The 21,690-nt window shown below is 46.4% G+C and overlaps 1 protein-coding gene across 1 annotated transcript; it reads right to left on the minus strand.

The window, feature by feature from the left end:
- Window positions 1-591: 591 nt before the first annotated feature.
- On the minus strand, window positions 592-15,784 carry naa15b (N-alpha-acetyltransferase 15, NatA auxiliary subunit b). The gene is made up of 20 exons (XM_083692976.1): window positions 15,579-15,784; window positions 11,657-11,741; window positions 11,300-11,404; window positions 10,235-10,392; window positions 9,103-9,237; window positions 8,134-8,287; window positions 7,816-7,935; window positions 7,299-7,394; window positions 7,011-7,117; window positions 6,409-6,481; window positions 6,033-6,202; window positions 5,180-5,332; window positions 4,796-4,924; window positions 4,358-4,571; window positions 3,817-4,010; window positions 3,570-3,678; window positions 3,255-3,353; window positions 2,830-2,973; window positions 2,207-2,304; window positions 592-2,079 (listed from the first exon to the last, which is right to left on the minus strand). Exons 1-20 carry the CDS (start codon window positions 15,630-15,632, stop codon window positions 1,882-1,884), a joined length of 2,595 nt encoding a protein of 864 aa, XP_083549102.1. The 5' UTR covers window positions 15,633-15,784; the 3' UTR covers window positions 592-1,881.
- Between the last annotated feature and the right edge of the window lie 5,906 nt (window positions 15,785-21,690).

Here is a 21,690-nt window from a genome sequence, read left to right on the forward strand (position 1 = left end):
CCTCTAGTTAGTCATTGAAGGGGAATTCAGTCTGGTGTTTTTGTTTCCAGTCACAATTTGGCCACAGGTATAACATTTGGGTTTCGATATTCTCCAATCCAACACTAAGGCATATTAAGGCATAAACGGACCACAGGTTCAGCTACTTTTTAAAAATACTTTATTGCATTGTATATTTGGTACCTCTTAGGTGTTTGACAACAAGGCTAGTTTTTTAACAGCTGGAAAAGGAGAGTAGGCTGATCCTGCGCTAGAGGGACGAGAGAGAGGGAAAAAAACAGAAACTGTTCCTCTCACCCCATCCAAAATGTACAAAGTTCTAGGCCAGCACAGACACGCTGTCGAGAACTAATACCGTTTCCTCTTTGACAGAGGATTAGAAAAGCCTACATGAAGCCAAATGCTTGATAGTGACCACTTTAAATACAGCTCTGAACATCATACAGCAGAACGCCTGATTCATTCTGTGACAAAAACAAATTGGAGTACAGTGATTTTTATTTGAGAATAGCAAAACCATATTTATTGTTGAATTGTTTGTGTGTGTTTCTGAGCAAGGATGGTGTTCAGCACTGTATCCAGAATTCAGTATGATTGACAAATGGCTGCTTTATTTGTAAACTACTATATCAATCGATGAGTTTGACACCTCCATACAAATCAAAAGCTTTTCCAAGTCTGACCGACAAGAGAATACACTGATGCCAAAAGCCTACTGTTTTTCTTGTTTTGTTTTTTTAATACAAAAATCCAGAGATATCATACATCACCATCTCATTTCACATTGGAACCCCAAAAAAAGGGGGGAAGGGAAGGAAAAGAAAAGCAAACCGACACATTTGCCACTCATACTGCACTCCTGGTAACCTTTTGACCTCTGTCTCCATGGGCGACAGTCTACCCCTGAACTCTGACCTTTCAAGGAGCTCTTCTGATTGGCCAAAGCGCAGCCCAAGCAAGGAGAACACCGGATGTATGCTCAATTCCAAATCACCCCACCCCCCAACCCCTAGAAGTATCATGTTCATGTAGAATTTTACACAGGTATTAGCGAGATAGGCATTAGCTCCATCTTACCTGCTGATTAAAGACTAGGTGGAATTTTTGCCATATTGCTTAAAACCATCCAATCCTTTCAGCTTAACACAAGTGTGTGGTGGGTAGGGACTAACTGTTGATTTGGAATTGGGCAGAAGTGGTAGATGCCCAACACCAATTTCACCCTGGTTGCTCTAACACACATTTGTAACAGTCCCCCTCAAGCTTGAAGTTGCCCCTAAGCACAGGTCTGGGATCAGATCACCAGACGCCACATTTACACTGTAACCATTAGTGGGATAAAAATGATCTGACCCCGGATCTGAACAGAGGGTGACCAATCATCTACTTTCTGTACTCTTTTCACAGCTCCTCATCTTTTATACATTTTTATAATTTCTTATAAATTACATTGTTGTTGTTGTTGTTTTTTTTAAAACATGGGAAATGCGGATCAGAATGCGTCAGACGGTCTGTCAGACCAGCCTTCTCCTTCAGACACAGACCCAGTGTTGTTGTTCATTGTCTCGAGAAATTGTTCATCTGTCTCGTTTTTTTTTTTAACGCTTTGATAAGTTTTATTTTCAGTTAGAGAGTAGTCGTCAGCAAGATTAAAAAAGTAAAATGGCCATTTTATTCTCTTGTCATTTTTCTTCCTCCTCCTCATCCTCCTCTCAAAAACAAAATGTCACACACACAGTCCTGGTTTGCCTTGTCGGAGGTGAGGCGAGCGGAGCAGAGCAGAGGAACGAACCCCTCTCCACTTTGCAGCTGTGGCTCAGAAATGGCGGCCGGCGTTCCTCAAGGTTCCGTGCTTGGCCCGATCCATTTCCCACCCCCAGCTCACATGTCATTGGCCAGCTCCTCTGTCTCCATGGAGACGTCGCCGTTGGCGATCTTGCTGTTCTCTTCGTACCCGGGGGGCATGAAGGCCAACGTGTAGGGGTAGAGCTTATGACAGTCCGCCCGGTACGACTCCGCCCTTTCGTTCGCATCTCCCAGTGTGCCGTTCCGAAGGCTCTCCAGGACGTCCGTGCTGATCTGAGAGGAGGTGGGGAAGAGGGAAGTTAAGTACGGTTTATCTAAATTAGGGGCTATTCAAGAATGATTAGAGGATACAATACTGTAATATAACAGTAATCACACACTCTGTCACGCGCACACACACCTGAATGCTCCTGTTGTTGAGAGACTCGTCAAGTGCGGTGGCCAACTCCACTGCTTTCGTTTCCGTGGAGGAGTCCAGGTACACCATCATTTTGGCCGCTGCAGGAGGAGGAGTAATAGAGAGAGAAGAGGGGGGATGAGGTTCACATTCCCATAAGACAACAACACGACACAAAGGGCTTAAAGATACGGCTGGGTCGGGCTACACACTGGTTAGAGGAGCAGCAGAGGAGGGGTGGGTGAACAGAAGAATGAAAAGAATGGAGTTTGCCTGTATGTGTATGTATATATGTGTGTGTGTATGTATATGTGTGTGTGTGTGTGTGTGTATATATATATGTGTGTGTGTGTGTGTGTGTGTATATATATGTGTGTGTGTGTATATATATGTGTGTGTGTGTATGTGTATGTATATATATGTGTGTGTGTGTATATATATGTGTGTGTGTGTGTATGTATATATGTGTGTGTGTGTGTATATATATGTGTGTGTATGTGTGTATGTATGTATATATGTGTGTGTGTATATGTGTGTGTGTGTGTCTGTATATATATATGTGTGTGTGTGTGTGTGTGTGTGTATATATATATATATGTGTGTGTGTGTGTGTGTGTGTGTCCTACCTGCCACCCGGTGTGGGATAGAGTCCGAGTGCTTGCTGAGGAAAGCCTCGTTGAAGCTCTTGCTGTTGCTATCTCCAAACAACCTTGTGATCTCCTGCTTCAACACCGTCCGCACCGCCTCAGCCAGGTCCTTACTCTCAGAGACTGATAGAGGGAGGAGAGGGGGACGGGAGAAGGAAGTGTGTGTGAAGGGGGGGGGATAGGAGATGGGAGAGAAAGGGAAGGGAGGGAGAGTAGGAGACAGGGGAGGGTGTGGAGAGAGTGTGTGTGTTAACATTTTCACCTGACAAAGACGACCATCCACAGTTTTAATAATAATAATATCGGATTTATAAAGCGCATTTCTTGAACCCAATGCACTGCGTTTTGTGTTAACCAGCTCCATATGTGCTGGGTTAATTGGGGGGTTAGTGCCCTCTACTCACCTCCTTTGAAGAAGCGCACTAAACACTGGTGCAGCCAGGGGTGGTTGGGGTCAATGGCCACTGCTCGCTTCACTGACTGCAGCATTAGCAAATACTTATCTGAGAGAGGAGGAGGAGAGAGGGATGGAGAGAGGGAAAGACAAGGGGGGGGTAGAGAGATATGAAAGGGGTGTCATTCAATTAGAAAGGCATCTTTCAAACAGTGATGACACTGAACTCAGTTGGAGACCTGTACCCGATGTATCAATTTGCTAAAACACCGAGAAGTCCTGTGTTCAGTGTGTTTTGTAGATGATGAGATAAGACGCTGCTTACCTTTCCTAAAGTAAATCTCGAAGGCCAGTAGGTGAGTCTCTATATTGTCCTTCACTAGGTTTTTCAATGGGGTGAGGAACTTGACTGCCTCCTCCAGTGGGTTTTCTACCTGTTAGGACACAAGAGGAGAGAAGAGGGTTGACATGGTACAGCAAAATTGTTTGTTTGTGTGAAAGGTAGATTGGCAATACATGTGCATGAGATCACACACACACACACACACACACACACACACACACACACACACCTTGGCCAGTTTATCTGGTATGAGCTCCTCCTTGGGTCCTCCAATCTCCTCGTCATCGTCCTCCTTCTTCTTCTTCTGGTTCTTCAGCTGTTTCTCCTTCTCTGCGTTCTTCTTCTCTTCCTCCAGCTGGGCTTTCTTCTGTGCTCGCCGCTGCTTGTTCCTCAGCTTCTTCAGCTCCTTGTCATTCAGGTTGGCTGGCAGAGAAGAAAAGAAAAGAAAACCGTTTTAAAAAACAGGTGAGCTCCGTCTCACTTTGAACAACTTCTGAGAATGGCCCCTGACGGACACACTTGCACCAAACCTGATCCTGAAATACATGCTCCACACACACACACACAGTCGCAACCCACATTAACACACTCCAATCACACACACTCCACTTTCACACTTTTAACACATTAACTTTTAACACATTAACACACTTTTACACACACACACCTTCTCGTGCACACAGCTTCTCTCTCTAGAGTCCCCCATACCCTCCGCCTCCACCTCACCTGCCACACACACACACTCCCCCCATCCCCCCCCCTCCTCTCACCCGTGTCGGCCTGTAGCTCCTTGTTGTCGTCGGCGAGGGGGTTGTCGTGGAGACAGAGGTAGATGTTGATGGCGGTCCGCGCGGCCTTGCTGTAGAAGGGGTGCATGCGCAGCACGTCCTCCAGCTTGAGCAGGTCCACGTACGAGCGCAGCGTCATCTTGCGCATGCAGTACGTGTGGAAGTCAAACTGGTCGTCCGTGATCTCCACAAAATGCTGACGGGACAGAGGGACCGAAAGTCAGGTTCCATTGAGAACACCCCTCATTTGAGAGCTGTGTTAAGGGTAAGGGATGTTGTACGTATGCAGTGAGTCCTAAGCCCTAACAGCTGAGCAGTCAACCTGACTGTTTTGGCGTAGGCTATAGAACTCCCCATGATTGCCTTGGTGAAAGGAGTCAAGGAGAAGTTGTGGTTGCCCCTCGGGGACAGGGCACTCACCCTCTCGATCTCGTGACACTTCTTGAGGGCATCCCCGTACTTTTTCATGGACTTGTAGGCCAGAGCACATTCTGTCTGGAACCACATGCACTGCATCTCGTTCAGGTTCTCTACCGCCGATGCACCCTCCTATGGGGGGGGGGGAAGACAGGGGAAGTGAGAGCAGCACACATACATACAAATTCTCAAGTTCAGCTTCAGCACCTTCCTGATAAAACACACAGAAAGACACACACACACACACACACACACACACAGCTCTCAGCTGCATTTTACAAAAAGACAAGACATCCTACCTCGCGACTGTACACATACCTACAGACACCCTCTCTTTCATGCATGCATGCACACACACACACACACACACACCCCGCTCCCTCTCACCCGTGTGAACTTTGAGCACATCTCCTCAGCCTCCTTGACGAGGCCAGCCTTCAACATGTACTTGGCACATTTGGAGTTGATGAAGCGGTCGGCCGTGTCCAGAGCCTGGGCCTCGTCCATCCACTGGGCTGCCTCCTTGATGTTCCCAGCATGCTGCAGGATGGGGCAAAGGTCACAGTTTGAGTTTGAACAAGGCATCTAGAATTGAACCCAAGGGTTCTAGAAAATTGATAATGAGAACGTTGGAGTGGACCTAACCATTCTAGAATATTGGAGTGGACCTAAGGGTTCTAGAATGTTGGAGTGGACATAAGGGTCCCAGAGCGTTGAAGAATGTTACATGCCATCTTTCCCATTCATTGCATTTGTGACAGCATGAGGAACGCCATGTAGTCATCCAGGGTGGGACTTATGAGCAGGGAAGGCTTCAGCCAATTGGATCAGCGTATTGTCCTCTTCTTCAATAGGTTTACTGACGGATGGTAAATGGCTTTCAGGGGCATGACGCCATCTACTGGTGCCAATAACCTGAGACCCTGGAGCTGAGTTGATGCTACACTCCAGCACAGCAGGTGGCAGTGAATCACCAACATCTGATTTATGCAAGCTCAAATCACAGAAGATAAAGCAAGTTGACTAGATGGAGCTCCCCATATAAATCACAGTTCATTTAGGGGAGTGCGCCCTCTAGTGGTTATAACTCTATGGTTGGAGCAGACATGAGGGTTCTAGAAGGACGGATCGGTCAACAAGGCTTATAGAACACTAGCATGGGCGTGAGGGTTCCGGAACATTCCCCAGAGTGAACACACTTTCATAGACTGCGTGAATGTGATGAGTGAATGGGGGTTACCTTGTATATCTTGGCCTTGATGAGGAAGAGTTCTATGAGCGTGGGCGTGCTCTCGATGGCTGTGTTGATGTACTCCAGCGCCAGAGTCTGCTGGCCAATCACGTCGTAGTGCTGAGCCAGGAAATACTGTACCCATAGCAACGTGGTGGGCGGCTCCTCCTTGCCGTCGTCTGCAATGACCAATCGGATGTCTCGCTCGTAACTCTCGTTACATCATGACACAACACCACACAATAGCCAAGCATAGCAACAAATAGATACATCAACATCAAATAGCTGTTCGTGGCAACGAGCAGAATCTGTGTCACCACTAGATAAATCACACAACGCCAGACACACATTCCGATGAACGTTGAAATTCGGATGCCACGCTTACCATTCTGATTAAACATTCGGCAGCTATTCAATGTCGTTTCATAGCCCACAACTAAATCCTCAATTATTGACACCTGCAAGGAAACACATAAAAACACCCACGGTATTCAATCTGCTGTGTGAGGAAAAACGTATTCATTGTATTGGTTTTCCAGTAATTGTAGACTTCATAAAACATTGTGTTATCAACTTGACTGCATCCAAGTACATTGCAACTCTGTTTACATCCTGTTAAATGGTTAGTTCAATACATACATATATAAAAACATTTTTTTTAAACTTATAGTCAGTTTCCTAACCGTGAAAGTAGTCTATGGGCCAGGAGAAACTGTAATCCACGGTTCAGAGAAGTTTAAATAGCCACTTCTAACTTCCAGCCACCGATATCAAAAAAACGAATGGGGGAACAAAACAAAAGCCCAACATTTGTGAACCTCAAAGTAGCTTCCAACCGAATCAGAGAGTTCATCTGAGGTGATTGTAACGTTTTACATTCGTGGCCACAAAGTAAGGAACCACGTATAAGTTGAAACACATTGAACAAACCCTTTAGGTGTGTGTGTGTGTGTGTGTGTCAACTAACAGACCACAGGCTCCCCTCACCTTCTCTTTGTCGTGGTAGAGGGATTTGAGAGTCGTGAAGACGGGCGGACAGCCTTTACTGAAGTTCATCCTCAGGTACCTGTCCAGACACTCCCTGAACTTCTCACCTGCAGAAAGACAGAGCAAACAAAGAGAGACGGAGGGAGAGGGAGAGATGTTACTCTCACTGTCTGGTCGACATGATCCGTTTCTACGACACACAACACACAGGAGCAAAGAAACAATAAATCAATCAATAAATCAATCAATCTCAGAGGTGGTGTGTTGTGTTAGTTCGTGGGCTCGTACCAGCGAGGAAGTTGAGGGGCAGCCTCCGGGGCACCAGCCCTTTGGGATACTTCACCCAGGCATCTTCATAGATCTTCTGCTTGTCCTCCACACTGCCTAGAACACAAAGAAACAGACCCACACAAGGTTGAGACTGTCATGTCATGTCAAGTAGTGTGCATAAAGAGCCTTATGTAGTCTCTATACCTATGACAGTGTCATGTAGTGTGTATGACAGTATCTGTGGTCCTCTGTGGCTCTGTTGGTAGAGCATGGCGCTAACAACGCTTAGGTTGTGGGTTTGATTCCCGCTGGGACCATATATACTGAAAGATTTATGCACTCACTGCAATGTAAGTCGCTTCGGATAAAAGTATCTGCTAAATGGCACATATCATTATTATATAGTGTTATGTAGTGTGTATGAAGGCTACCAGGCTTTAAGGCCTTCTCCAGGTTGTGACAAGGACCACTGCTATAGGTTATGTAGTCTCTATGACTGGCTATGACAGTGTTATGTAGTGTATATGAAGCGTACCAGGCTTTAAGGCCTTCTCCAGGCCGTGATAGTACAACCAGTTTTCTGGGTTCCTCTCCTGTAGGCGGCGGTAGACCTCCGTGGCCTCCTCTAGACGATCCAAGTTCAACAGCAGCTCTCCTGCAGGGACATGTGTGTGATTAGTCACACACCATTTATAGACCACATACAGTATGAGACACACGCATGTGACACACATTTACTCAGACACAGACACACACACACACACACACAATATACTGAAATGTATGCACTTGCTGCAATGCAAGTCGCTTTGGATAAAAGCGTCAGCTAAATGGCACACACACACACACACACCTCTGGTCTCCTCCACTGCGAGTTTGTCACAGATCTGTTTTTCATAGGTGGTGAGGTGCTCCAGTGCTTCCTTATAAAGTCCCGCCTCCCTTAGGACCTGGTTCTGGTACAGCAGCAGCTCACTGTATTCATAGTCCACCTTGTCTGGAGAGGTCTGGGAGAGAGAGGGGGGGGGGGCGAGAGCAGGGAAGGGAAGAAAGGGGGGGGGGGGGGGGGGGGAAACAAACAAAAGAGGTAGAGGGGGAGAAAGAAGGAGAGATTAGAAATGTATTTAATGTAAGAAAGACTGAGCCAGACAGCTGTATCCACTTAAGTCTTTCCAACATTACAAAGGGCTCTCAACCTGTGATCTGGCGGGCTGGCGCAGAGCACCGTGCCAATCCAAGACAAATGCATGCTGGGACAATAGCAGGAAGCAGGGTTGGTCTTATCAGCTGCGGCCCAGCGAGCGCACTCCACTTAGGCTCGGGCGGCCGGTCGGCACCAGCCTGTATTTACGACCCTCCAAAGGCGATGGTTGCCTGGCAACATTGTACCCACCCTTCTGTACCTCAGCAGCATGCTAGGGACACGCCCATACCAGGTACTATGAAGGTTAGGGACACGCCCATACCAGGTACTATGAAGGTTAGGGACACGCCCATACCAGGTACTATGAAGGTCAGGGACACGCCCATACCAGGTACTATGAAGGTCAGGGACACGCCCATACCAGGTACTATGAAGGTTAGGGGCACGCCCATACCAGCTACTATGAAGGTCAGGGACACGCCCATACCAGCTACTATGAAGCCTAGGGGCACACCCATACCAGGTACTATGAAGCCTAGGGGCACGCCCATACCAGGTACTTTGAAGGCCAACTCATTCCTATATGCCTGGGCCAGACCTGGCCTTGATTTAGTTGGCCTTAATCAATGCAATGGTCTCAGGTGCAAACTCAAGACACACGGAGGAGGGTGGGTGTACCTGTTGTGTTTTTCGGAACTCCTCTATGATCTTGGCGGCCATCTCGTAGTCCTCCAGGAGGTGGTACGCGATGGCATAGCCGATCCACGAGGCCCTCTGGGCGGGCCTCAGCTGCAGCAGCTGGTACCTCGTCTCCTACAGAGGGACAGTGGCACAGAGGTCAGCGGGTTAGCATAGCATTAAGGGCTTTGTGTCCTATACAGGGACAGTGGGATAGAGGTTAGCGATTAGCTTAGCATGGGGTTCTGAACACAAAACAAAACTAAAAAACAAAACAAGACAACAGTGTACGCTAGCAATTTCCCTTTAGCATAGCATAGGTGCAGTTTAACTGGGACAGAAAGGGCATAGCAGTTATAAAACAGAGTAGGGAGGGAAAAGGAGAGAATGGTTGGCATGAGAGGATGTTGGTGTGTGTTTTTGCTGACTCATGTTGCCAATACTCGGCTCCGCTGGCAGTAGGGGGTCTGATAAATGACACACACACACACACACACACACACACACACACACACACACACACACACACACAATTGCTGTCCAAGAGAACTGGTGAACTGGACTGAGCAGGGAGAGGGACAGATGTGGGAAAACCTAGAACATTCTACACTGACTGAAAAACGTTAGATGAGACACTACCTCTGATCTGTCCTTGTACCATCTGCTACAGCATTCCAAAGCCCCCCCCCCCTCTATCCATTTTACCCATCTTTCTCATCCCCTTCTCCAGTAATCCTCTCCTCACCCATCCATCCATCATCACCCCTCCAGGTCACTCACCTGGATCTGAAGCTGAGAGTGGTCCCTGTGCCCCTCACCCCACTGTCTGCCCTCTCTCATCCCTCATCCTCTTCTCATCCCTCCATCCTCACCCTGTAGCCCTCCAGGTCTCTCATCTGGATCTGGAGCAGAGACAGGTCCCTGTGCCCCTCACCCCACTGTCTGCCCTCTCTCTCATCCCTCTCTCTCCCCTCATCCCTCTCTCTCCCCTCATCCTCCTCTCTCCCCTCCATCCTCACCCTGTAGCCCTCCAGGTCTCTCATCTGGATCTGGAGCAGAGACAGGTCCCTGTGCCCCTCACCCCACTGTCTGCCCTCTCTCTCTCTCATCCCTCTCTCCCCTCCATCCTCACCCTGTAGCCCTCCAGGTCTCTCATCTGGATCTGGAGCAGAGACAGGTCCCTGAGGATCTGCAGGTTGTCCTTGTCCCACTTCAGGGCGTTTCTGTAACACTTGATGGCCTCGTCGTACTTCTTATCTGACCGCTGCAGCAGACCGTAGACGTGCCAGCCTAGGAGGTAAGGGGTTAAGGACCACACACACACACACACTTCTCCTAGTGGATTTGGACAGGCTGCGCACGTGTACACACGTACACACGTACACACACCTTAAGTGACAGAGGATGCAGACAGACACCGATCTCTAAGCTGATATGAACAGGCTATACACATACACTGGCTTCTACTGCGTTATTCTCCGTCCTTTATTGTTCTTACTAGTTTACTAGTTTGTAAACCAAATGTCCCTCTTGGATAATGATTTATTGATTGGTATATGTAATGTTTATTTACATGTGTCCTTCAACCAGTTTCTTACCTAAAAACAGACGTCATCAATCCCTTTGCCCTTGAGTTTCCCGTGTGTGTGTGTTGATGTGTGTCTGGGTGAGGGTGTGTGTGTGTGTGTGTGTGTGTGTCTGGGTGAGGGGGAGACTGTTTATGTGCTCAAGTGTTGATCCTCACACAGGAGCACTAAGCTGTGTTGACTCCACGCTGGCTGGGTCCCTTTGTGTGTGTATGTGTGTGTGCGCGTGCGTGCGTTCATACAGAAGCACTTCTCTTTGTTGACTGCAGGCTGGGTCCGGGTTGAGATAACACTATTATCGATGCAGGGGCCTTATCGGGTGAAAATGTCAGCGCAGACTTCACTCAGGCGCCTGCCTCTGTGGGGAGCAAGTCCTGGCCCTATTCCAGAGAGACAAGAGCTCTGCTACTCAATGTCAAACGGGTGACTGTGAGAGTGTGTGTGTGTGTCTTAAGAGGACCACCCTAATCCACAATGCCAAACTCTACACACTCACTAGGGGAGCAGTGACAGCGAGAAGCAGGAAGATGGACACCACACACACACACACACACACACACACACACACACACACACACACACACACACACACACACACACAGTAAGGATACAGACATGGCTCTTGAGGTCGTTGCGTAGGCCTCGTCTGACCAGGTCATAGGCCTCTTCCTTCTTACCCAAACAGTTCAGAGTTAACCCCTTCATCGCCAGTGTCTCTGGAGAGATAGGGATGGAGAGAAAGAGAGATGGAGAGACCGAGACCAGGGGTAAGGGGAGATGAAAAAAGAAAAAAATAAGGTGTTACAGCGGGAGAGAGGGAGAGAGACAGAGACAGAGAGAGAGAGAGACAGAGACAGAGACAGAGAGAGAGAGAGAGAGAGAGAGAGAAAGGTGGTCATCGTTGATCGATGAGTGATGTAGAGAGAGCAGAGAAACACTCTTTCATCATCCCTCCATCCGCCCCTTACCTCCATGTTCAGCGAACTTGGGGTTGGACAGGATCTGTTTGCAGAACTTGAGTCCGTTTCTGTACTGCTTGTGTTCGTAACATCGCTGAGAGACAGAGAAAGGGAGAGAGAGAGTTAGAATTAGGGCTGACGCATTTTGCTGGTGCAGATAAGTTCCAAACATAGCCAAACTGTTATTGCCGGTTATGAACTCGTCTTCCCAATTGGTCACACTGGGTTAACAGTACAAGCGAAACTGTGTGGAAAAAGCCTCTTGCTGCTAAATGACAGCAATGCGTGTTATCACTTCAGACACAAATCACCAGCGCACTGCTTACCTCACTACGCTAAAGCCTGCCAGATGCCCACATTGGAATACGCCAGTCCCCCCCCCCCAAAAAAACGCCGCAAATTACAACCGCTCTCCTCAGAAGTTAGCCTATATTTAGAAACGCGTTGTTGCACAATCACTACAGGCATTCTATTCAGTTTAAGCTGATTGCAGCGAGGGGGGATGGCGGGGGCTGGAGGGGAGGGGGTGGGGGGGGGAGTAGCAGATGGCATTTCTGTGGCCTGTAATATCACTAATGGAGACTAGGAACTAGGTACAACGTTGCCCCCCCCCCCAACACTGATCTGCGGTCAGTACTGTGTTTTCCTTCCTCAGCAGCCAACGGTAGTACATGGTCCGCTGATCCCAGATCAGCACCACAGGGGAAGCGCTGTGACCTTTCACCCGTTCAGTTGCCCTCGTATATAGCCTGTTCTGACTGCACGCTGCAATGTCCCTGATTACAGATCTCGTATCAGATTACCCCCATTTCCAGGCCTAACCTAAATAAAATAAAAAACATTTCTGACTAGATTAGTGGTCGTTTGTAGCTTACCCCCACAGCTTACTTTCCACAATCCACATCATGAGCATTGTGCCTAATAGCCTACCCAATCCCCCCCAAAATCAACCCCATGCCACCTGTTCCCTTGGTCACGCACAGACCTTTACTAAGTGGATAGGTAGGTATTAGCTAGTCTACATGGTTGTAATGTTATACCACTTTACCGTGCCCACTGAAGGGCCGGTGGAATTATCACCACATTGCTCATGGCCATCAAATCTGGACACAAGCGCCTTGAGGCTACCGTCTACAACTGAGTCTGTTCACTCTGCAGCTCAAAGCATTTTAATTGACTTACTCTCAAACTGGGCTTAACTGTCCTCTGCATGTCGTAAAATAAGATTTTTTTTTTTTTTTTTTTTTTTTTTTTAAACCAAGAAACAGCATTTAGAAGAAGGACACATTGAGAGAGGGAGTAAGTGGTGAATGATACTTGTGTGACTCAAGTTGAATAAAGTTGGGGCGCTTAGTGGCGCATACCACATAATCGAAAGGTTCCTGGTTCGATTCCGACCCTCGACATATCTTGCATGTCGTCCCTCCTCTCTCTCCCATCCTTCCTGTCAAGCTCTACTGTCTCTATCCCAATAAAGCAGAAATGCCATAAAAACATATTTAAAAAAAAAAAAAAAAAAAATATTTCAGTTCTGCACTCTAGATGCTGCCTTGCCAACAAACAGTAGCCGACATGTTCCAAAAGGAAAACGTAAAGGCCGGATGTTGCCTCAAGTACCAAGTTCCTGGCACCAAAGAACAACTGAATATGCAAGAGACCTTTCCAGACACTCTTCGAGGGACATTTTAAGTTGAATAAAAACAACTCCTTTATTATCAAAAACCGTGTCTCTTCCACAAGGGTGACTATGAAAAATGGAATGCATATCAGCATTAAAAGCCTTGACCAGGGTGCCACGACTCAGGTCTACACAGGAACACCCTTGACAACAGCGATGAGTAACACACGCCACCCTGGCGATAGCACCAGACGTGTCAGAACACATCGGCAGCCACACTCTCAGCTTTGACGCCTCACCGTCGTAGAAACCGCTGTGCTTCCAGGGCATGTTCGACACCTAATACGCGAAATAACTTTCCCCTACAATGGCAGGACGGAGTGTGAGACAGCCAAGCCTTGCGCAGTCGCTTTGGTGGAGTTCAGTACACTCTCCTTTCTGTTCAAGCAAGCATTTCGTTACGATAGTATTCTAATCCATATTTTTTTATTAACTAGAAGGACATTGCAACCATGGTGCAGCATTTGGTGCCCGTTCAAGTCTGTGTTCCAAGCTGTGTATGTAACCGGGCTAGATTGTTCACACACGGGGTCATGGTTGGTTTGGCCAGTATGACAGCAATAACATGGGCTCCTGCACACTTGAGCACCGTACTGATTGTATCTCTAACATCGTTACAGCGGTTTGACTAATCCAACCAATCACCACACTGTCAATGGCATGTAGGCTAACCAGTGCAACAAGCACACACTCTCTCCCTCTCTGTCCAAGAGGTGCTACTTTGACCTTTGTGTATTTAGTCGAACCACCGGCACCCAGTGAGCCCAGTGACTGGAGGACATTCAAGTGTGAAAACTTCACTTTGACAGCCTGTTCAACCCTAACAAAGGCAACAAGTCACAGTGTAAAATGCTCCCTCTACAGGATCTATACAGAAACCAGGCCATACCATTGACCAGGAGAGCAGCATTCTTGGCTGGCATGAGGGACCAGCATGTCAACTCTGAAAACAAGCCTGGATGAGGGCTCAATCGCACACTTTGCTGCCAAAACTTTTCATAATAGGAAACTACTGCCAACGTATGAGAGAGCCCGGGCTATCTCACTGACAGTGCCCAAAATTCTAGAATGGTCAAATCAGCTGCATTAATCCACAAGAGAAAGTGACACAGCCTTCATGACAAAACAGCTAATATTATCACATTATAAACACTGCATATATTGCTTATTGCAAAAGTGAGTTCAATCTAAGACATTTCAGAACAGGTGTAGCTAGGTAGCTAGCTGTCACACTGAGTCACAGTGCTGCTGAAGCTAGCCAGCAAGCTAAATACGAATTGCTGACACAGCCAGAGCAATGTTTCCGTTGTTTCGCTTCATTGTAAATGATTTTTAAATTAACAGCTTTGCTACTGGGCCCTGTAAAATAACAATACAATGAGCTAATGAACCTATGAAATTCAATTATCACCAATACGAACATTGGACATAACTAACGAGCTAGCTGGACAGTTTGTTAAATGCACTTGCGCATAATGTCGAGAAAGGCTAGTGGCGAAGTCTTGGTGCTATCAGTAAATGTTAGCTAGCTAACCTCCTTGTTTACTTGTTTGGCAGCAAGTGCGACCAAAGATAGCTAAACATCGTTGTTCCAAAATATATATGACAACGATCTTAGCTAGCTCGTAATGAGTAGTGGAGAGGATTCTGAACCGTCTCGTCTCTCTTGACAAGAGTCCTGTCCATTGCTATCGAGCAGCCAAATGATACCATCACATCAGTGACACTGCTAGCTAAATCTGAAAGCTAGCGCTGGACAACTTTCACATATAACACATAACAAAACAGACGACAAGAAGACAACTGATGCATCATACTATCACATTTATGCAGGCCTGGGAGCATTTGATTGTCTGGCTCCCCAGCTAAGCTAACTAGTTAATTTAGCATGTTCCTCCTAGCTACGGTTATGCATGCGAGGCCTTCTGATGCCATCATGATGGATGCTTTTAGAAGTTAGCTAGGAAGCCATCAATGAGAAAAAGCTAACAACAGACATCTGCAATAGCATGCTTAGATACCATTATCCATGTAAAAAGCACCAGACAACAAAGCCAGGGGTCTGTCTGGATGAAAGCGCTCGTTTTAACTGGGTCCCCATTCAATGATTGCATTTTGCTTACGTTAGCCACTAGCTAGCTAGTACCAGCTAGGCGAGGCCGAGATATTCGTGCCGATGGATGAACCAGGCAAGCGATGGAGGTGCCGGTGGATCTTTAAAATTCATACGGTTATAATCAAGTATCAACTCACCAAGATTCTCTTGAAGAGAGCATTCTCTTTAGGCGGTAGGGTAATTGTCGGCATTGTTCAGGTTGTAATTAAATTACCCCCTCGACCTCAGCACATGTAAATAAAGAGCGAGTTAAATGTGTGGCCAGATCTCTCCCCCCTTGTTCTCCGAAACACTCTCCGCTCGATTGCTCTGTTTTCGGGCTCTACTCTCTCCTCTCACGTGGTGACAGAAGGCCCCCTTCAGCCCAAAATGGCCGCCTGGCTTCTCCTCCGGGTCAAGCTGCGGTGCGCCGCGCGTCTCCGGCGTGCGTCCTCGCTTTGAAGTGTGCAAAGAGCACTACATTTACACACAAGTATGCATATTGGCAATTGCCATGGATAATGGAAACAATGTTACTGTAAACTCCGTTAAGGTAGATATATATGTACTTTATTGATCCCCGAGGGGAAATTAAGGCGTTACAGGAGCTCACATCACAAACAACAACAACAAAATAAAGTGACAATAGAAAATAGTATAACAATAAAATAAAATAGACATCTGAAACATTATATACATAATATATCTAATTGCGGCAGGCAGAAAAGATCTCCTATCGCGCTCCTTTTATGTGCGACATTGTTGGACAGTGCGATTGATTTTGTCCTGTTAACTTTTGGGAAAGTAGTGTCACTTTTGATTATTATTATGATTATTCAATAACTGATTGACTAAAGTAAATTATCTAGCCTAATTCAGTAACGATTTTCCTCCCCAAGTGATTATGTTATCAACATCGTGTCACTCACTGTACCTGTTAGGAGGGCTCGGCTATAAGTATGGTCTGTCTCATGATAACCATATGCTATTGATTTATATATTTTTATGCATGAACATGTTTTGGCCTGTGTTAGTTCTTCATTTGTAGGTTACTACCATATATCTGTGACAGCTTTGACCTTTTTTCCAGTTTTAATAATAGCCCACAAGAGGGCGCCATATTAATATAAAAGGTGAAACCTTACCCCTGCACCCTTGAAGGGCTGTAAGAAGTCTTGTATTATCATTGACTGACCCACATGGACTCACAAGTCCATAACTGTGTCTAGACCACTATAAAATCGTTTTTTGGTTTCCTTTTTTGGATCCAACAATGGTATGTGCAGTAGCCCTACGCGTCTTTGTGTGCGTGCCTATGTTTTCGTGTATGTGTGATGCCTGTGTGTGATATGCCTGTGTGTGTGCGCGCGTTTCTGTCTGTAGTGTTTGAGTTGTATTTATTGCGTGTGGAAGAGGGTTAGGCACATCTCCCGTTCTGCTGCGTTATCTGGTGGCCTTCTCCTCCTCAAACACCACTGGCTGATGCTACAGCATTAATCAACCAGGTCCTCAGGCCTACAGACAGCCTCTTTTCTCTACCTCTCTCTTACACTCACACACACACACACACGCACACACGCACACACACATCTCCCCCCGCCCCTCTCTCTTTTTTCTGTCTTCTGCTATGTCCCTCGTCCCTCTCTCTTTCTCTCACACACTCTCTCTTCCTTCCTCACTCTCCATCTCCCCCATCTCCGTCACATCTATCAATTTCTCCTCCTCCTCCCCCCCCACTCTCCTCCCTTCTCCTCATCCTCCCTTGTGCTCAGTCCCCACACTCGCGCCAGTCAGGGGATATATGTGAGTAACGCGTCTCCACCAATCTCTCTCCCCCGTCCTTTTGTGACACATCATTTATCCCGCTGATTAAACCATGCGACGCCTACACGCCGCAATGGTAGACAGAGGCAGTCAGTGGATTAGCATTTCGGAGCGGGGTTTGATTAAGACTGTCTGGCTGCACCGAGGCTTATTCAACTAAATGGGACCTGAGGTGGATAATGTCCCTAACTAAGCGGCGTACCCGAGGGAGTGTGTGTGAGTGTGTGTGGGGGGATGTACATTTACCTCCTAATCTCCCCCCCCCCTCCTACCCACTCAACTCCACAGTCACCTTGTTGGAGCCTCACCTCCCTTTTCCTCCCCCCTCTTGTCTTGCTCGCTACCTTCACACAGGATAATGTCACTAAGCATCACTAGAGGGGGGTATGGAAGTAAGTGTGTGTTCTGTGTGTGTGTGTGTGTGTGCATGAGTGCGGAGGGGGGATTTCAGATCACAATTACCCCCTTATTCGACCCTATTCCCCCCCCCCACCACCACCACCCTTTTCCTTATCTTCCTCTCTCCCTTCTAGGTGGTGTGGCTCCTGAGCATGAGTAATGATGTTGTCATCTCCCTGCCTTTCCATTCATCAATGTCAAGATGGCGGGAGAGAGAGGGGGGGAGAGAAAGGGAGATGTAGCAGAGAGAGAGAGAGACAGAGAGAGAGGGGGGGAGAGAAAGGGAGATGTAGCAGAGAGAGAGAGACAGAGAGAGGAAGAAGAAAGAGTGAGGATAAGAGGAGGAAGAGAGGGGGAGTGGAGAAGAGAGAAAGAGAGAGGGGAAGGCAAGAGTGAAGCAAGAAAGAGGGGGAGAAATAGAGAGGAATGAGAGAAAGGAGAGAGAGAGAGGGGGGGGGGAGGGGAGGGGGTGTAAAAGACAGGTGCACCTATATGGTTTCTCTCTCTGCTGAAAGGTGATGACACAGGAAGCGGATGATTTATGATTATTATTATCTCCAGACAGAATTAAGGTGCTGCTCTTTAGCATATGCAACTTTAATTATGTAAATAACGTCTCTCAGACACTGCATTAGGGCTTCTGTTGCTCTGTCTGCCTCAAGATATTCCATTTCTTTCTGGAAGAAACATGATTGTGTGAACATTTGTATGCTTTGGCAAGTCAATTCTGAAACAAATGAACTACACTTGACAGGACCTGAGATTTTAATTGATATAACAAGCTACTGTTGCTGTTTGCATGTCAGTAATGTTTCAATAATTACTCCAGCACACAATTGCATGCATACGCAAGTACACACACACACACACACACACACACAGACACACAGAGACACACACACACACACACACACACACACACACATTCACACCCACGCGCTCGCACACACACACACACACACACACACACACACACACACACACACACACACACACACAGAGACACACAGACACACACAGACACACACACACACACACACACACACACACACACACACACACACACAAAGGAAGGATCCTTCAGACATGAGTTTCATTTAATATGATCAGCGAGAACATTCTCTCTTTATTGTATCTTTTCTGAAAAAAAAGTGTTTTTGTAATTCTCTTGTGTTAACATTTTCAGAATTCTGTACAGGATAAAAAGAAATAAGCACTGCTTAAGAACAGAGTCAAAATCTCACGTAACTAGAAAAAAAAAAATTAGAAGAGGTTTTACAATACAAATTAGTAGTAAGACATTGTCTGAAGTGCAATGGCATAGCTCAGATGGGTTAAAAGTGGAAAAAAATGAAATAAAAATACTTCTCTATTTTTCAACAAACAGTAATTTCTTTACAGAGAGTAGAGACAGCATTATCTGATGTATTTAAACCTGTAAAAACATATTTACAAATAGCCATTATCTTTTATATAGGTTTTTTCTCATCATAACATGTAGGTCAGCACCAGTAAAAAAACTGAAAAAAAAAAAAAAAAAAGAAACTGAAAAAAAAGAAGAAAATAATAATTAAAAAAAAACAATGACAGAGAAACAACAAATAACAACAGCAACGACAAAATGATATCGTAGAATGATGTCTACATTTGACTTGGTCCCGGTATAATGATATTTGGAGGAAGCTTCTTTTTTTTTTTTTTTTTTTTTTTTTAAGGGAAATCCTTCACTTTGAAAAAAAGGACATAAAGGTCGCGACCTGTGTCCGTAACACTGACCCGGAAGTGTTTCTCACCCTTTAGTTGAAACAGCGAGCCCCTTTACCCCTAGACACTGATGCAAGTTCAGCTCTGCGTTTCTCCTCCTCATGGTTAACGTTAGGATTTGAGGAAGGGAAGCTGTTCCTAGATCTGTGCCTCGGGGCTACTTCTACCCGGAGCTGGATATTCCTTCTTCCAACACTACACAACCACAAGAGATACATACATTCCCAGAAGATGAACAAAAAACCCCCCCCAAAACAAACAAGAAATGAATATTAAAATCAACTCCATGGGCGTTACCAACCTGTGCTTGGGGAGAGAGGACTTTCACTCGACTTGTACTCTTTGACATTCCCAAAGCACATTAACAGAACTTTTGTCAACTAAAAAGAAACAAAAGGAAAACAGAAATAAACGTGTGGGCTGTACTCCAAGTTTGAGTGTTAACAGGGGCGTTGGTTGGACAAAATGACACTTCGACAGGCCATAGGCCTTTGCAGAGGCCCTCAAAGCCTGGGCCTACATTTTCCTCTATTGTCCTCTATTACCTCTCAGCGTTGGGGAGTAAAAAATAGGGGAGACAATGACTTCAATGGAAGCACTAATAACAATTCTGCTCGCCACCATAACCTTTCAACATCTCATCTTTGACTTAGTTCCCTAAAAGCATATAAATAGAAAATAAAAGCAATGATCACACACAAGGGGAAGCAGTGGTTAGTTTTGGCCTGTCACAAAGCCTTAGTTAGGTTGACCTGTCTCTCTTCACAGTTATATTGCAGGGTCATTCATGGCTGCAACACATCCAATTAACAAAACACAAACATGACAAAACCTATTCGACATCAGTTTTCTGTATTAGAGAGAGAGAGAGAGAGAGAGAGAGAGAGAGAGAGAGAGAGAGAGAGAGAGAGAAAAGACTGAGTTGCATTGGAGGGTTCACTGTCATGACAGCAACACGATGGATCGAAACGATTTCAAAAGTGAAACTTCTTTCTTTTCTTTTTTTATTATTGACAAAGACATCTACAGAGGAAAAAAAATACAGAAAAATAACAAAACAAATTGAAAAAAAATAAAAAATGTCTGGGGGCTCTCCAAGATGGCTGACAATGTTTTTGTCTATTTCAAATGAAGTCACTTGTGGTGCTTGAATACATTCAATGCCTAGCTATCCTTTGCTATACGTTTTCTTTAATACATTTATATAGATTTCATAACAGAGACAGATGATATGATAAGGTGTTATGTCACTCCCTTAGCTGCCTTTCTGACTGATAGATAATCTCTCCTTCCCCCTCCAGTTGTTGGGGAGTGGTGTGTGTGTGTGTGTGTGTGTGTGTGTGTGTGTGTGTGTGTGTGTGTGTGTGTGTGTGTGTGTGTGTGTGTGTGTGTGTGTGTGTGTGTACACCGTAAAACTTCTTTCAGTCGCCCGGGTGTTTATTTGCTAACCACAGAGCGCACCCGGCGCGCATTGGAGACCGGCTATTATTGGAGACCGGCGATTATTCTGTTATCCCCGCTGCTGTTATCAAACTGCTGCTCAAACTCGCGATACGAGAGAGCTGAATATTTATCATTCTCAGAACAAATGTCCACCAACATTACTATGGTAGATAGGGTCATTCTTATCGATCCCATACAAGACTGGCGTAAACGACCTGTCATACATCTGTTCTAATAAACACCGGTAATGTTGCAACGGTCGCTTAGAATCAAATGCGTCACTTAAATCATCTGCAGATGATCAACAAATAATACCCGCTGTTAAACAATTAATTTTGACCCGGTGTTTATTAGGGCCGGCGCTTATTAGCTTCAATGTCATTAGTGGCCCGGCTATTATTGGAGACAGGCGTTTCTTGGAGACAGGCGTTTATTAGAAGTTTTACGGCATGTGTGTGAGTGCGCGAGCTAGCTGCCAGGTCTCTCTCTCTCTCTCTCTCTCTCGCGCGCGCGCACGCACGCACACACTCACGAACAGGAAATGAAGCCCAGGTCCTTGGCTCAGGCTGGTTGCCTAGCAACAGTGCTGGGGGGGGGGGGGGGGGGGGGGGGGGGCAGAATGCGCCTGCGCGGAATAGCACACAAAAGAGAAATGCGATTTGTTTTGTTGTGATGTTCACAGTATACACAGCGGGGCGAACACAGACAAAAAGCAAGACTCTCTTGAGAGAGAGAGAGAGAGAGAGAGCGGGAGGGAGGGAGCGAGCGAGGGAGGGAGGGATGATGGGAGGGAGAGAGGGAGGGATGATGGGAGGGAGAGAGGGAGGGAGGGAGGGAGGG

The sequence above is a fragment of the Argentina silus genome, assembly GCF_951799395.1.
Source record: "Argentina silus genome assembly, chromosome: 21".
NCBI classification, from domain to species: domain Eukaryota; kingdom Metazoa; phylum Chordata; class Actinopteri; order Argentiniformes; family Argentinidae; genus Argentina; species Argentina silus.

Excerpts from the sequence above, each read along its gene's own strand:
- naa15b (XM_083692976.1), bottom strand. The coding sequence starts at position 15,632 with ATGCCGACAATTACCCTACCGCCTAAAGAGAATGCTCTCTTCAAGAGA. Across the intron at positions 10,393-11,299 it reads CGACCTCAAGAGCCATGTCT|GCTGGCACGTCTACGGTCTG; the intron begins GTATCCTTACTG and ends CTTACCTCCTAG. Across the intron at positions 7,936-8,133 it reads CGCAGTGGAGGAGACCAGAG|GAGAGCTGCTGTTGAACTTG; the intron begins GTGTGTGTGTGT and ends ATGTCCCTGCAG.